Source organism: Camarhynchus parvulus, unplaced genomic scaffold (genome assembly GCF_901933205.1).
Source record: "Camarhynchus parvulus unplaced genomic scaffold, STF_HiC, whole genome shotgun sequence".
Taxonomy (NCBI): Eukaryota; Metazoa; Chordata; class Aves; order Passeriformes; family Thraupidae; genus Camarhynchus; species Camarhynchus parvulus.
This window is the reverse complement of record NW_022148281.1, coordinates 60,935-76,931: the sequence shown is the minus strand read 5'-3', so window position 1 is coordinate 76,931 and position 15,997 is coordinate 60,935. Positions and strand designations below refer to the sequence as shown.

Sequence of the window (15,997 nt, the reverse complement as noted above, 5' to 3'; positions counted from 1 at the left end):
GCGGGGGGAATTTGGGAAAATTGAGCGTCTCAGGTGGGTCTGGGGACAAGGGGGACACCTGGAGACGCCTCCCCTGTCCCCACCCCAGCGCTTTGTCACTTTGTCACCTCACATCCCCCGAAAACCCCGATTCGTCCCCATTTCCCCCTGGAGGGGGAAGAGGAAATGGGGGGGGGTGTGTTTCGTTTCCTGCCCCCCATCCCTGTGGGGACGGCGCCGCCGCGGTGTCCCCGCCGTGCCCCGGCGCCTGTGGGGACCGGGAATCCCCGCCCGTGGGGACACGGTGGCACCGCGGGGCCGTCACCGCCGGGGGGGCCCTGGGTGACACCCGCGGTGGCCGTGGCGCGGCAAACGTGACAGCGTCTGTCACCCCGGGGTGGCCAGAGGTGACAACGGCCGCCACCACCCTCGGGGACAAGGTGGCAGCAGGCGCCACCCCGGGGCAGCCGCAGCGAGACAGGGCTGTCCCTCTCCATCCCCCCAGGATTCCCATGGGGACAGACCCGAAGGTGTCGCCCCCTCCCAAATTTTGGGGTGCTCCCCCCTTGGGAGTGTCCCCTCAGTGTCCCCCTCCCAAATTTTAGGGTGTTCCCCCCTTGGGAGTGTCCCCTCAGTGTCCCCCTCCCAAATTTTAGGGTGTTCCCCCCTTGGGAGTGTCCCCTCAGTGTCCCCCTCCCAAATTTTGGGGTGTCCCCTCCCTCCTCCCCCGCCACCCCCAAGATGGCGCCGGGGCGACCCCTCACGGCCCCACGCGCCCGCGCTGTCGCTCAGAGTGACGTCACGCTCTCACGCCACACTCGAGATGGCGCCCGGCCGCATTGTAGCACGGCGGTTTGACCTTCCCAACATGGCTGCGCAGAGGCGACGGTTTTGGCGCAGACAAGTGACGTCATAGAGGAGGCGGGGCGGCCTTAAAGGGGCCATGACCGCGCGGGGGCCGCGGCCGCCGCCAGGGCCGGAGCGGGGCGAGACCGGCGGCCGGTGAGGGGGGGCCGGGGGGTCTCGTGGGGGCTTCACCGGCTCTGGGGGGGGGGCCGGGGGGGCTTTACCGGCTGTGGGGGTCCGGGGGGAGCCAAGGTTTTGGGAGGGGGGCGGGTCTGAGGGCAGTGGGGGGGCGCTGGGGGAAGTGAGAGGCGGGGGGCGGGCAACGGGGCCTGGGGGGCAATAACGGCCCGGGGGGCAATAACGGCCCGGGAGGGGCAATAACGGCACGGGAGGGGCAATAACGGCTTGGGAGGGGCAATTCATCGGCGACCAATTAAGATGCGAGGGGGTAAATAATTAATGAGAGGGTAATAACGGCTCGGGGGGGGCAATAAGGGCCTGGGGGGGTAATTTGTGAGGGCGCAATTAAGATGTGAGGGGGAAAATTAACTCGTGGGGGGGTAATAACCGCCCTGGGAGGGGCAATAACGGTTTTAGGGGGCAATAAGGGCCTGGGGGAGCAAAAAGGATGAGGGGGGGCAATAAAGATGGGGGGCAATAAAGAAAGGGAGGCAGTAAAATGGGGGGGCAGTAAAGAAAGTGGGGCAATAGAATGGGGGGCAATAAAGATAAGGGGGGCAGTAAAGATAAGGGGGGGTAATAAAGATAAGGGGCGGCATTACACCTTGAGGAGGCAATAAAGTTTGGGAGGGGGGCAATAAAACCTCAGGGGGGGTAATTTGGGGGGCTGTTGGGGACAATGAGGGGGGCAATTGTCACATGGGGGTGTCACCGGGCCCTGGGGGGGTTGACATGTGCCAGCTGTCACCTCCCCGGGGTGTCCTTGGGAAGGACAGGGGGACACCGGGGACGGCAGCAGGGCGGCAGCGGGGACACAGCAGGGCCGGGCCCGGTGGTGGCACTGAGGGGGTGACAACAGGGACGGGTGGCAGCGCCTGGTGACAGCGCCTGGTGGCAGCCCTGGCGCGGTGTCACAGGGGCACGGTTCCTGTCCCCTTGGGCCACTTTTCTGGGGACACCCTGGGACACCCTGCTGGGAGGTGGCACCTGGGTGTCACCTGCATGTCCCTCGGTGCCACCACGTGTCACCGACTGCTCCTTTTCCCCGTTTTTCCCTGTTTTTCCCGTTTTCCCGGTTTCTGGCAGCATTTTGGATGGGCGCAGCCCCCCCCGGCCATGGGGCAGAGCGAGTCGCAGCAGGAGGCCGAGGTGGGACCCGTCCCTGTCACCCCAGTGTCCCCAGCGCTGGGGACACAGGGGCTCAGCTGTCCCTTGTCCCCGCAGGGCTCGGTGCTGAGGGGGCTCCTGGCCGTCTTCAGCCGGGAGCAGCTCCCGACGCGTGCGGTGAGCTCCATGGCCCCGTGTCCCCAATGTCCCCATGTCCCCATGGACAGTGTCCCCATGTCCCCAGTGTCCCCATGTCCCCACTGCTGCTCAGCACGCCCTGAGGGGACACAGCCTTGTCCCCTGGGGACATGTCCCGGTCCCCAACACGGCCACACCCCTCCCACCCTGGCAGCACCCTGTGTGCTTGTCCCCATCCCCTGGGGACACTGGGGACACGCTGGTGACAATCTGGGGACACCCCTGTCCCCTGCAGGTGCTGGGCACCCTCCTGGCCCTCGCCGTCGCCGTCATGGCCGTGGCCGTGCTGGGCTGGTGGCTGCGCCACAAGAGTGAGTGACGAGTGACAAGTGCCACCCCCGGGCTGGCCCTGGGGACACCGCGGGGGGGGGGTTGACAGCGCTGTCCCCTCACGCCGTCCCCTCCGTGTCCCCAGAGGTCCCCGCGCAGGAGCCGCCGCGCTACCGCTTCCGCAAGCGGGACAAGGTCCTGTTCTACAGCCGCAAGATCATGCGTAAGGTGACCCTCGGGTGGCACGGGGTGGCACTGGGGTGGCACTGTGTGACCCTCGGGTGGCACCGGGGGTGGCTCTGGGGTGGCTCTGGGGGTGGCACTGTGTGACCCTCGGGTGGCACCGCGGGTGGCAGCGGGGGTGGCAGCCCTGCAGTGACACGGTGTCCCTGTCCCTGCCGTGCCAGGTGTCCCAGTCCACGTCGTCGCTGGTGGACGTCACCCCGGCCAGCGGCACCACGCGGCCCCGCAGCCGCAAGAAGCTCAAGATGCTGAGCATCGCCAAGAAGTGAGCGGGCAGCGGGGTCGGGATCTGCGTGTGGGGTTGGGATCAGTCTGTGGGATCAGCGTGTGGGGTCGGGATCTGTCCCCATATCCCTGCTGTGTCCCTGCTGTCCCCGTGGCACTGTCCCTGCCGTGTCCCCATGCCGTCCCCACGCTGTCCCCCTGTCCCCACCGTGTCCCCACTGTCCCCACGCTGTCCCCAGGGTCTCGGCCAGCTTCCTGCGCATCCAGAAGGAGCCGCCCACGCTGCAGCTGAAGGAGCCGCCGCCCTCAGTGCTGGAGGCCGACCTGACCGAGTTCGACGTGGCCTCGTCACACCTGCCCTCCGAGGTGCTCTACATGCTCAAGAACGTCCGGTGAGCGGGGCCAGGGTCTGTCCGTGGGGCTGGGGTCTGTCTGTGGGGTCAGGATCTGTCTGTGGGGCCGGAGTCTGTCCATGGGATCTCTCCATGGGATCTGTGCCTGGGATCAGGATCTGTCCTGGGGTATCAGGAGCCTTTTTGGGATCAGGGTCTGGATCCATTGATGGGATCAGGATCCATTGATGGGGTCGGGATCCATTGATGGGGTCGGGATCCATCGCTGGGGCCAGCACTGGACCGCAGGGATCGAGCTCCACCCTTGGACACCTCTCTAAGGGGATCCCTGCATTTCCCTCTCCACGGCATGTGGGGCAGGTCCCCGTGTCCCTGCTGTCCCTGTGGTGTCCCTGTGTCCCTGCCATCCCCCCGGTGACACGGCTGTCCCCGCAGGGTGCTGGGGCACTTTGAGAAGCCGCTGTTCCTGGAGCTGTGCAAGCACATGGTGTTCCAGCAGTGCCAGCAGGGCGAGGACGTGTTCCGGCCCGGCCAGCCCGACAGCAGCATCTACGTCCTGCAGGAGGGCAAGCTGGAGCTGCTGCTCACCGAGGCGGTGAGGGACACCTGGGGACACTGGGGACACGGGGGACGGCTGGGGGACAGCCCACAGCCAGCCAGGGATATCCAGGAGATAGCCAAGGACATCTTGGGACAGCCAGGGGACACCTGGGACACCGGGACATCAGGGAGACACCCTAGGGACAGCCAGGGACACACAGGGGATACCTGGAGACACCCAAGGGCACCTGGGGGACACCAGACACAGTCGGGGACACCCCAGGGGCATTCAAGGACACACAAGGACACCCAGGGGACACCTGGAGACACTGAGAGACAGTTGGGGACACCCTGGAGACACCCCGAGGACATTCAGAGACATGCCATGGACACCCCAAGAACATTCGAGGACACACACGGAACAGGCAGGGGACACTCTTGGAGACCCAAGGGACACCAGGGGACTCGGGCTGTGTCCCAGCAGGACGGGAAGGAGACGGTGATGAAGGAGGTGTTCCCCGGGGACAGCGTCCACAGCCTGCTCAGCATCCTCGACGTCATCACGGTACCGGCCACGTCCCCAGGGCCTTGGAGATGTCGCGGGGGCTGTCCCCAGACACTGCCATGCCCAGCTGGCATGTCCTCAGAACCCCCTAAGCTCAGTGGGTGACTGTCCCCAGCCTGCCCAAGCTGTCTCCAAACCCCTCCAACCAACCCCAACCACAACTGTCCCCAGGTGTCACCAACTGTCCCCCAACTCCCCAAACAAAACCCCAGTGGCACCCGTGCCCTTGCCTAGTCCCCAGCTGTCCCCAGGTGTCCCCAGGTGTCCCCTGACCCCGCGGTGTCCCCAGGGCCACCAGCGGCCGTACCGCACGGTGTGTGCCCGCGCGGCCGAGGACTCCACGGTGCTGCGCCTGCCGGTCGAGGCCTTCTCAGCCGTCTTTGAGAAGTACCCCGAGAGCCTGGTCAGGGTGGTGCAGGTGAGCTGGGCTCCGGGGGCCCCCCGGGAGGGCCCTCGGGGTGGGAGGGGACCCACGGTGGCCTCGTGTCCCCCTGCAGATCATCATGGTGCGGCTGCAGCGCGTCACCTTCCTGGCCTTGCACAACTACCTGGGCTTGACCAACGAGCTCTTCAGCCACGTGAGTTCAGGCTGAAATCTGGGGGGTCCTGGGCTGGGTCGGCTCCCTCTGATGTCCCCCCAGCCCCTCTGATGTCCGTTTGTCCCCAAACCTGCAGGACATGCAGCCCCTGCGGCTCTTCCCTCAGCCCGGCCACGCCACCCGCACCAGCCCCGTCCGGCACAGCAAGCGCAGCCTGGGCAGCACCGATGAGGGCCGGGACACCGGTGAGGCACCAGGAGGGTCCTGAGACCCCCACCCTGAGCGTTTCTGGGGTCTCCGTGCTCAGTTTTGGGGGGGGTCTCATCCTGCAGCCGAGCTGATGAAAGCTACTGGCCTGGAGACGCCGGCACCGCCGCCACTGCTGAGCCGCTGCATCTCCATGCCCGTGGACATCTCTGGTGGGTGCCAGCCCTCCCAGGGGTGTGGCTGTCACCCTGGGGTGGCTTTGTCCCCGTTTGGTGACCCCCGTGACCTCGCCCAGGCATCCAGAAGGCTCCGCGCTCCGATTTCGACATGGCCTACGAGCGCGGGCGCATCTCGGTGTCGCTGCAGGAGGACAGCACCGGCGCCTTTGGGCAGGTCCGCGCTGAATCCCACCCCAAATCCCACCCCAAATCCCACCCAATTCCTACCCTGAATCCCACCCAAATTCCCCCTAATTCCTACCTTGAATCCCACCCCAATTCCCACCCAATTCCTACCCTGAATCCCACCCCAAATCCCACCCCAAATCCACCCAAACTTCCCCTAATTCCCACCCCGAATCCCACCCCAAATCCCACCCAAATCCCCTGCAAACCCCCCCAGGTGTCCCAGGAGCCCAAGGAGCGCAAGTCGGTGACGCTGGAGGAGCAGCCCTCGGGGGTCTACCACTACAGCTGCTGCGAGGAGGACACAGCCTCGGGGACGGGGACAGGGATGGGGACGGGGACGTGTCCCTTCGGGCCCTGCCAGGGCCGCCAGACCAGCGACATCTTCGAGGAGGCCAAGCGGGAGCTCATCAAGCTCATGAAGATCGAGGTGAGGGCTTTGTGGGGTCGGGATGGGTTCCTGGTGGGCTCCTGGTGGTCCCCCGTGGCTTTTTAATGGTCTTAGTTACCTTTATGGTGGTCCCCCATCACTTTGGGGTGGTCCCCATGACTTCAGGGTTGCCCCCAGTCCTCATTCTGTGGTGGGTTCCCCATCTACTCATGGTGGCCTCCCTGACCTCCTGGTCATTCTCTGTCCCCGTGGCCTCCTGGTCATCCCATCCCGTCGTGGTGACCCCACAATGGTCCCGTTCTCCTTTGCAGGACCCTTCTCTCCTCAACAACCGCGTCCTGCTCCACCACGCTAAGGGCGGCACGGTCATCGCCCGCCAGGGTGACCAGGTGGGTGCTGGGGACTGTCACCTTGTGGTGGGGCAGAAACAACCCCAGAAACAGAGGAACACGCCGTGGTGGTGGTGGTGGGACCTCCCAGGTGACAGGGGACATTCCTGTAGGACGTGAGCCTGCACTTTGTGCTCTGGGGGTGCCTGCACGTGTACCAGCGCATGATCGACAAGGAGGAGGACGTGTGCCTCTTCCTGACCCAGCCTGGAGAGCTGGTGGGACAGCTGGCCGTGCTCACTGGGGAGCCCCTCATCTTCACCATCAAGGCCAACCGTGACTGCACCTTCCTCAAGATCTCCAAGTCCGACTTCTACGAGTGAGTCTGTGTCCTTTGGTGTCCTCGGGGGGCCACCAGGGCCTGGTGTGAGTGCGTCCCCATCGTCTCGTGGTGGATCTCCATTGCTTTGCTATGACCTTGGGGATCCCACGTCTCTTTGGGGTGGTTCCCCATCACTTTGGGGTGGTCCCAAATCTCTTTGGGACGGTTGCACCACCAGAACATCTCCCCAGTGAATGTTCCCAGCCCCAGGGTGGAATTTTGGGATGTCCTGAGCAAGGCCACCATGATCCTGGTGGTTCCCCTCCTCCCTGGGGTTCTCTGTGGGGTTCCCCGCCTCAGAGGGGACATTTTGGGGTCACCACGGTGCCCTGTCCCCCCAGGATCATGCGGGAGCAGCCCAGCGTGGTGCTGAGCGTGGCCCACACCGTGGCCGCCCGCATGTCGCCCTTCGTGCGCCAGATGGACTTCGCCATCGACTGGATGGCCGTGGAGGCCGGCCGGGCGCTCTACAGGTGAGTGACCACACCCGGGTGTCCACCTGGGCTCGGGGAGGGCCACCGGGGGTGCCACAGGCGCTGCTGTCCCAGGCAGGGGGACAAGTCGGACTGCACCTACATCGTGCTCAATGGGCGGCTGCGCTCGGTCATCCAGAAGGGCAGCGGCAAGAAGGAGCTGGTGGGCGAGTACGGCCGCGGTGACCTGGTGGGCGTGGTGAGTGTCACCCCGGGGACACCCTGGGGGTCACACGTCCTCGGGTGGCTCCATGGCCTCGTCCTGCAGGTGGAGGCGCTGACGCGGCAGCCCCGGGCCACCACGGTGCACGCGGTGAGGGACACGGAGCTGGCCAAGCTGCCCGAGGGGACCCTCAACAACATCAAGCGCCGATACCCGCAGGTACCCCCGGGGGCCCCTTGGGGGTGTCCCCGTGTCCCCACGGCCTGGCTGGTGGCTGTGACTCCAACTAAAACCAGCTTCAGTTAAGGACTTAATGAAGCTGTTGGAGGAGGAGAGTGGAGGAAGGGGTGGTAGCACCTGAGGTCTTGAAGGATGGGTGGTGGTGGCACCTGAGGTCTCCAAGGACAGGCAGTGGTGGTGGTGGCGCCCAAAGACTGCTGTAGAACACTAGTCTGGGGTGTTGAGTCTCTGCCATGTCTGATGGCTATCCTTGTCCTTGTCCCCACAGGTGGTCACCCGCCTCATCCACCTCCTGAGCCAGAAGATCTTGGGGAACCTCCAGCAGCTCCGCGGGCCCTTTGCAGGTAGGACCTGGGGACAACGGGGCGGCCTCTGCGGGGCTGGTGGCCGTCACCAGAGCAGTGTGTCCACTCCTCTGTGTCCACTCAGGGCCCGGCCTGGGCATGGCCTCCAGCTCGGAGCCCATCAACCCCACCAGCAACCTGTCGACGGTGGCGGTGCTGCCCGTGTGTGACGAGGTGCCCATGGCGGCCTTCACGCTGGAGCTGCAGCACGCGCTCAACGCCATCGGTGAGTGACCACGGGACACTGACCATGGCACTGACCGTCGGGTTGTGGCACCCTGGTGCCCTGGGGTGGTGATGGTTGCAGCCCCACAGGGTGGTCTTGGCCGTGGCGGGCACCATGGGAGCGATGATGGCATGGTGGCAGCCATGGCATGGTGACCAAAACTTGATGGCATGATGGTGACCATAGCATGGTGGTGACTACAGCCCCATGGCATGGTGACCACAGCACGATAGTGACCATGGCACGGTGGTGACCATGGCCTGGAGATGACCACATCCCCACCTCCGCAGGCCCCACGCTGCTCCTCACCAGCGACATCATCCGCGCCCGCCTGGGCTCCTCGGCTCTGGAGAGGTAACGGTGGTGGGCGGCGGTGTGGCCGCGTCCCCCAGGCCACCGCTGACCACTCTGTGCCCCCGGGCAGCATCCAGGAGTACCGGCTGTCCGGCTGGCTGGCGCAGCAGGAGGACCTGCACCGCATCGTGCTCTACCAGACCGACTGCACGCTGACCCCCTGGACGCTGCGCTGCATCCGCCAGGCCGACTGCGTGCTCATCGTGGGGCTGGGCGACCAGGAGCCCGCCCTGGGCGAGGTGGGACAGGGACATGGGGGGTACAGGGACATGGGGGGCGACCAGGAGCCCGCCCTGGGCGAGGTGGGACAGGGACAGGGACAGGGACATGGGGGGCGACCAGGAGCCCGCCCTGGGCGAGGTGGGACAGGACAGGGACCTGGCAGTGGGACACAGGAACATGGGATATTGGGACAGGGGGGGGACACAGGGACATGGGGACACATCCCATCTCTGTGGGTGTCCCAGTGCTTGGGGGTGACGCAGCCCGGTGCTGGTGCCCCCACAGCTGGAGCAGATGCTGGAGAACACGGCGGTGCGGGCGCTGAAGCAGCTGGTGCTGCTGCACCGCGAGGACGGCGCCGGCCCGGCGCGCACGGTCGAGTGGCTCAACATGCGCACCTGGTGCTCGGGCCACCTGCACATCCGCTGCCCCCGCCGCGTCTTCTCGCGCCGTAGCCCCGCCAAGCTGGTGAGCGTCCCCTGCCCCGGCCGCCAGCCCCTCCCCAGGGGCGGCCGCTGTCGCTGTCACCCACTCTGTCCCCGCCCCGCAGCGGGAGATGTACGAGAAGGTGTTTGAGAAGAGCGCCGACCGGCACAGCGACTTCTCGCGTCTGGCGCGTGTCCTGACCGGCAACACCATCGCCCTGGTGCTGGGCGGCGGCGGTGCCAGGTGGGGCACACCTGTCCCTGAGTCCCCCTGTCCGCATGGCCTGTGTCCCTGCCCCATATCCCTGTGTCTCTGTGTCTCCGTATCCCCTATCCCCATATCCCAATGTCCCTCTATCCCGTGTCCCCATGTCCTCACATCCCCCTGTCCCCTCGCCCTCCTCCCACCCCCACAGCCCCTGATTTATCGCGGTTTTCCCTGCACTCTCCCCGGCAGGGGCTGCTCGCACATCGGGGTCATCAAGGCCATGGAGGAGTCGGGGATCCCCATCGACCTCGTGGGGGGCACCTCCATCGGCGCCTTCATCGGCGCGCTCTACGCCGAGGAGCGCAGCGCCGTGCGCACCAAGCAGCGGGCACGGGAGTGGGCCAGGGTGGGTCACAGGGACAGGGACAGGGACAGGGGTGTCACAGGGACACGGGAGTGGGCCAGGGTGGGTCACAGGGACAGGGCCAGGGTGGGTCACAGGGACAGGGGGGACAGGGGGGTCACAGGGACACGGGAGTGGGCCAGGGTGGGTCACAGGGACAGGGACAGGGGGTCACAGGGACAGGGGGGTCACAGGGACACGGGAGTGGGCCAGGGTGGGTCACAGGGACAGGGACAGGGGTGCGGGACGGGGGTCACAGGGACAGGGGACCAGGGGGGTCACAGGGACAGGGGGGTCACAGGGACACGGGAGTGGGCCAGGGTGGGTCACAGGGACATGCCCACCCCAGGGACCCCCTCAGCCTGTGCCCAGCTCTGCCCGCTGGTTCTAACCTGGCCTCTTCCTGTTCTTCTTCCTCTTGCTCTTCTTCCCTCTCCTCCTTCTTCTTCCTCTTTTCCTGCTCCATCTTCTTTTCTTCTGCTTTCTTTTTCTGCTCTTCTTTGGGTTTTTTTCCTTCTCTTTTGGCCTTATTTCTTCTCCTCCTCCTTTTTCTTCCTCCTCCCCTTTTTTTCTTTCCCCTTTTTTTCCACTCCTCTTTCTGTCTCTCCTTCTCTTTTTGCTCTTCCTCCTTCATCTCCTTCCTCCTCTTTCTTCATTTCCTTCCGTTCCTTTTCTCTTTTTGTTTTTCCTCCTCATCCTCCCCAGTGCATGAATTCTGTTTTTGAGACTGTGCTGGACCTCACCTACCCCATCACCTCCATGTTCTCGGGCTCGGCCTTCAACGCCAGCATCAACCGAGTCTTCCAGGACAAACAGATCGAGGTGTGTCCCCCTCGGATGTCCCCCCCGGCCCCCTCCCCGATGTCCCCATGGTGTCACCCAGCCCATGCCGTCCCCGCAGGACCTGTGGCTGCCCTACTTCAATGTCACCACGGACATCACGGCCTCGGCCATGCGGGTCCACACGGACGGTGAGAGCTCCCTGGGGACACAGGGGGGACACGGGGGGGACATGGGCAGGGGTGGCCTCCTGAGCCACCAGGAGCTGCTGACCCCACCCTGGGGACATCAGCGGGGAGGGGAGGGGACAGCTGGGGCCGCACGAGGCGCTAACACCGCTGCTGACCACTAACCCCAGTAACCCCCTGTGCAGCATGGGGACATGGTGGCAGTGCTGGGCAGGGACATGGTGGTGGCAGTGGGGACATTGAGGCGGTGGGGACATCACGGTGGTGTTGGCGACGTGGTGGCGTGGTGGTGGGGACGTGGTGGTGGTGGTGGGACCATTGTGGTGGCTGCCCCTCGTCCTTGCCCGCTGCTGGAGCTCACCTGGGACATTGAGCCGTCCACAGCCACCCTGCTGCCTCTAACGCCCACTAATCCCCGCTGACCGCTCTAACCCAGCCCCCTCCCACACTGCTGGCTGCCAACGTCCCCCTGTCCCCCTGTCCCCCTGTCCCCCTGTCCCTCTGTCCCTCTGTCTCTCTGTCCCTCCCGCGGTCCCCGGTGGCCGTGACCGTGTCCTCTCCGTCCCCAGGCAGCCTCTGGCGCTACGTCCGAGCCAGTGCCTCCTATACCCCCTACCTGCCTCCGCTCTGCGACCCCAAGGACAGCCACTGGCTGGTGGACGGCTGCTATGTTAACAATGTCCCAGGTCAGCACCTCGCTCGCCGGGGCCACCCCCCAAAAAACACCAAACAAAACCCCAAACACCACCCCAAAGCCACGTCCAGAGTGTCCACACCACCGGTCAGGGTGCGCCGGGCTTCCTCTGCCCACCACGGGGCCGACCCGTGGGGCGCAGACGATGCCGGCGCGGGCAGGGTGAGCGGCGAGGGCGGGTGCCGGTGCTGACGGCGTTTCCCGGTTCCGTTCCCGGTTTCCCGGTCCCGGTCCGGCCGGCGCAGGCTCGCTCTGGCGCTACGTGCGCGCCAGCATGACCCTCTCGGGGTACCTGCCCCCGCTCTGCGACCCCAAGGACGGCAACCTCCTGATGGACGGGGGGTACATCAACAACCTGCCAGGCAAGTGCGGCCGCCGCGGCTCCGGCGGCACCGCGGGCGCGGGGTAGGGGCTCGGCCAGTGCACGGACGGATGGACGGACAGACGGACACAGCCGGGGCCCAGCGGAGACGCCTCTTGCTCGGTTTGGTGGCGTCGATGGGCGAGGGATGGCTGGCTCCTGTCTGGCAGTGGCTTTTTTCTGTGTTGGGTGGTTTTTCCAGAATGTTCCATGGATTTTCATGGTCAGGATCCGTGCATCTTCCATCTTCTCCTGGTGGTTTTTCCAGGCAGCTTTCCAGAACGTTCCATGGATTTTCATGGGATCCATCTGTCTTCCATCTTCTCCTGGTGTTTTTTCTATGCCAGGCAGCTTTTCCAGAACATTCTGTGGATTTTCATGGTCAGGATCCATCTGCTTCCATTTTCTCTTGGTGATTTTTCCATGCTGGGTGGTCTTCCAGAACACTCCATGGTTTTCCACGTGTAGCATCCATCTATCATTATCTCTTGATGCCTTTTCCCTGTTGGGTAGTTCTTCCAGAACATTCCACGGATTTTCCTGGTCAGGATCCATCCATCTTCCACCATCTCCTGGTGCTTTTTCCATGCCAGGCAGTTTTTCCAGAACATTCCAGGTTTCTTCATGCACAGGATCCATCTTCCATCCCTCTTCCATCACCTCTTGATGTCTTCAGTGCTGGGGCATCTTGGGGCATCTCCACCCTCTGTCACCTTCTGGTGTCACCTGCTGGTGTCACCTGCTGTCACCTCCTGCTGTCACCTCTGGTGCTGGCGCCAGGTCCTTTCCTGGGTGGTTTCCATCCTTCACCTGCCTCGGTCTCCATCCTGCGCCGTCCCTGGGTGTCCTCGGTGACCTCCTAGGCCACCTTTGTCCAACTCTGGACGTTCCCATCTCCAGGTGTCCTTTCTGCCCTCCTTCACCTCCCTGCATCTCTTGATGTCCTCTCCAGGCTCCTCCAGGCCTCTTCTGGCCATTCTGTGTCGCCTCTGGTGGCCTTGGGAGGTCACCCTTGTCCCCCCCACATGCTGGGGACCTCCCTCCATCCTGCAGCCTCATCCCCACCACGTTGGGTGACTCTGGTGGCATCTTTGGGTCTGAAGCCACCTTCCTCCATCATCATCATCATCGTCATCATCCCTTGGTGTCCCCCAGGATCTTCTCCATCCTCCTACCCACCCAAGCTGTCCCCTAGTGCCACTCTCCTTCCCGTGTCCCCTCCCCATGACACCTCCACCCTCCAGCCCTCCCCGGTGCCCCCAGTGCCGCTGACCGCCCGCCGTCCGTCCGTCCATCCCCGCAGCCGACATCGCGCGCAACATGGGCGCCAAGACGGTGATCGCCATCGACGTGGGCAGCCAGGACGAGACCGACCTGTGCAACTACGGCGACTCCCTGTCCGGGTGGTGGCTCCTCTGGAAGCGCCTCAACCCCTGGGCCGAGAAGGTCAAGGTGAGACCCCGGGGGGACAGTGGGAGGTGGCACCAGGGGACAGACTGGTGGAGATGGCTCGGGTGGAGGAGCGTGGAGGAGGTGCTGGGGGACATCAAGGGATGCTGATGGTGATGATGGTGATGGTAGTGACGATGACAATGACGATGACGATGACAATCATGATGATAACGATGATGATGATGACAATAATGATGATAATGATAATGACGATGATGACAATGACTACGATGATGATAATCATGATGATAACGATGATGATGATGATGACGACAAATGACAATGATGACAACGATGCTGATGATGATGACGACGAGGTGCCAGACACGTCCCGAGTGTCCGTTCCCGGCAGGTGCCGGACATGGCGGAGATCCAGTCGCGCCTGGCCTACGTGTCCTGCGTACGGCAGCTCGAGGTGGTCAAGTCCAGCTCCTACTGCGAGTACATCCGGCCGCCCATCGACCGCTTCAAGACCATGGACTTCGGCAAGTTCGACGAGATCTACGTGAGTTGGGGCTGGGGATGGCTGGGGGCGCTGGGCTGGGGGGCTCCAGATGTGGGCTGGGGTCCTTTGGTCACTGTTGGGGTCCTTTGGTCATTGTTGAGGTTCTTTGGTCATCACTGGATATCCTTGACCATCCGTTGAATGTTCTTTACCATCCCCTGGGGGTCCTGATCATCACTTGAGGTGTCCTTGACCATTAATTGTGTGCCCTGGTCATCACTGGGGTGTCCTGGGCTATTTTGGGGGTGTCCAGGCCACTGCCCCCTGCCCACTGCCCCCTGCCTGCCAGGACGTGGGCTACCAGCATGGCAAGCTGGTGTTTGAGGGCTGGAGCCGCGGGGACGTCATCGAGAAGATGGTGCAGGACCGGCGCTCGGCCGACTTCTACGAGAGCAAACGCATGGACGTGAGCCTGGGGACACCTGGGGACACCTGGGGACACGGAGGGTGGTGGCTCATTGGGGACCTGCCCTGGGCCACCCCGGGAGGGGCCACCCCAGCCTTGTCACTGTCCTGTGAAGGGTGTCACCTCGAGTGACCTTCCTGTTACTGCCACCCGGTTCCTGTCACCCTCCCCGCCACCCTTTGTGCCCCTGGTCCCTCTCCTGTCCCTCGCTTTGACCCCTGCCCCGTTGGTGCCTTCGTGTGCCCCTCCTGTCCCCTGCAGGTGCTCAGGTGTCCCCCGTGGTGTCCCCCCAGGTGCTCACCTGTCCCAGTGCGGGTTTCACGGACCTGGCTGAGATTGTGTCACGCATCGAGCCCGCCCAGTCCTACCTGTCCGACGGCTATGGCGACGGTGACAGCGGGGACAGGGAGGGGACAGCGGGGGGACCCTGGGGGGGTGGATTTGGGGCTGGGGGTGGAGATCTGAGGCTTGGGGGCTGGGGGCTGGTGTTTGGGTCTGGGGTTTGGGGCTGGGATTTGGGGCTGGGGTTTGGGGCTGGGGTTTGGGGCCGGGGTTTGGGGCTGGGATTTGGGGCTGGGGTTTGGGGCTGGGGTTTGGGGCTGGGGTTTGGGGGGGTTTGGGGCTGGGGGCTGGGGTTTGGGGCTGGGGGCTGAGGTTTGGGGGCTGGGGGCTGGGTTTGGGGGCTTGGGGGGCTGGGGTTTGGGGCCGGGGTTTGGGGCTGGGGGCTCACCCCACACCCCCCCCCAGAGGAGTCCGATTACCTGACCGAGTACGAGGACGAGGGCCCGGAGTCGCTGCGGGGCGAGGAGGACGCGGCCGAGTGGGGCAGCGCCGAGGCCGTGAGTGACCCCAAAACCCGGGGGGACCCCAGAGAACGGGGAGGATCCCAAAGAACAGGGGGGACCCCAGAATGGACGGGGCAGGAACTCCAAAATGGGGGGTTGGGGGTGCCAAGGGGGTCCTGGGCCCAGGTGTGGGGGTGGCACCATGGGGATCCCAAAAATGGGGTTTGGTGGTTTTGGGGTTGGGGTTTTTGGGGTCCCAAGGGGGTCTGGTGGCCTTGGGGACAACCTGGACCCCGCAGATGCTGTGTCTTGTCCCCACCCCAGTGTCTAAATGTCCCTGTGTCCCCTGTGTGTCCCCAATGTCCCCCCTGTCCTCACAGTGTCCCCAATGTCCCCCCAGGAGGAGGAGAAGTCCCTTCGGCACCGCCCGAGCACGGCCGGGACCCCCCCGCCCACCCCTGCGGACCCCGACGGCTTCTGAGGGACCCCCAATGTCCCCTCAGTGTCCCCTCGGTGTCCCCCACCCTTCTGAGCGGCACTGGGGTGACACGGGGGGTCCCGAGACCCCCAGTGTCCCCTCCCTGCCCCCCCTTCTGTTCTGGCACTTTCCCACGGGGCCCAGGACCCCCAGTGTCCCCCCAATGTCCCCTCAGTGTCCCCCCCCTGCCCGGGGGGTCCCTGGGGTGACACGGGGGGTCCCGGGACCCCCGATGTCCCCTCAGTGTCCCCAATGTCCCCCCCCCCGCACTGTTGCACTGTCCCACCCCCCGGCCGGCCACGGGGGGGCGCTGCTGTAAATTTTCCTTTTTTTGGTTTTTTTTTTTTTTTAACGGTTCTTACGGAAATCCAGGCCGGCTGGATGGGAATTGGTTAATTATTGGTTAATTATTGATTAATTATTGGTTAATTATTGATTGATTGATGGAGTCTCATTATGCCGGTTCGGGAATTTCAAAATAAAAGCTGCTGGTGGTGATGGGGGGGATGGGAATGGGAACTGGACTGGGAAA

At 64.4% G+C, this 15,997-nt stretch overlaps 1 protein-coding gene across 2 annotated transcripts; it reads left to right on the top strand.

The window, feature by feature from the left end:
• The first annotated feature begins 929 nt into the window (after window positions 1-929).
• On the top strand, window positions 930-15,823 carry PNPLA6 (patatin like phospholipase domain containing 6). Of its 2 annotated transcripts, none has more exons than XM_030970148.1 (36): window positions 930-981; window positions 2,092-2,154; window positions 2,230-2,289; window positions 2,546-2,621; window positions 2,726-2,808; window positions 2,988-3,088; window positions 3,288-3,440; window positions 3,837-3,996; window positions 4,426-4,506; window positions 4,796-4,924; window positions 5,004-5,084; window positions 5,182-5,290; window positions 5,378-5,464; window positions 5,548-5,645; window positions 5,874-6,086; window positions 6,359-6,436; window positions 6,550-6,755; window positions 7,100-7,231; window positions 7,307-7,430; window positions 7,500-7,613; window positions 7,903-7,978; window positions 8,064-8,204; window positions 8,495-8,558; window positions 8,629-8,797; window positions 9,066-9,248; window positions 9,331-9,449; window positions 9,663-9,819; window positions 10,522-10,638; window positions 10,718-10,787; window positions 11,724-11,840; window positions 13,143-13,291; window positions 13,644-13,796; window positions 14,086-14,202; window positions 14,496-14,592; window positions 14,950-15,041; window positions 15,368-15,823. In XM_030970148.1, exons 2-36 carry the CDS (start codon window positions 2,122-2,124, stop codon window positions 15,782-15,784), a joined length of 4,356 nt encoding a protein of 1,451 aa, XP_030826008.1. In that variant the 5' UTR covers window positions 930-981; window positions 2,092-2,121; the 3' UTR covers window positions 15,785-15,823. The 2 variants fall into 2 exon arrangements, with proteins under 2 accessions (XP_030826008.1, XP_030826009.1); XM_030970149.1 differs by lacking the exon at window positions 11,724-11,840 and adding an exon at window positions 11,354-11,470.
• Window positions 15,824-15,997: the final 174 nt, after the last annotated feature.

Excerpts from the sequence above, each read along its gene's own strand:
- PNPLA6 (XM_030970148.1), top strand. The coding sequence starts at position 2,122 with ATGGGGCAGAGCGAGTCGCAGCAGGAGGCCGAG. Across the intron at positions 3,441-3,836 it reads TACATGCTCAAGAACGTCCG|GGTGCTGGGGCACTTTGAGA; the intron begins GTGAGCGGGGCC and ends CTGTCCCCGCAG. Across the intron at positions 5,646-5,873 it reads GCACCGGCGCCTTTGGGCAG|GTGTCCCAGGAGCCCAAGGA; the intron begins GTCCGCGCTGAA and ends AAACCCCCCCAG.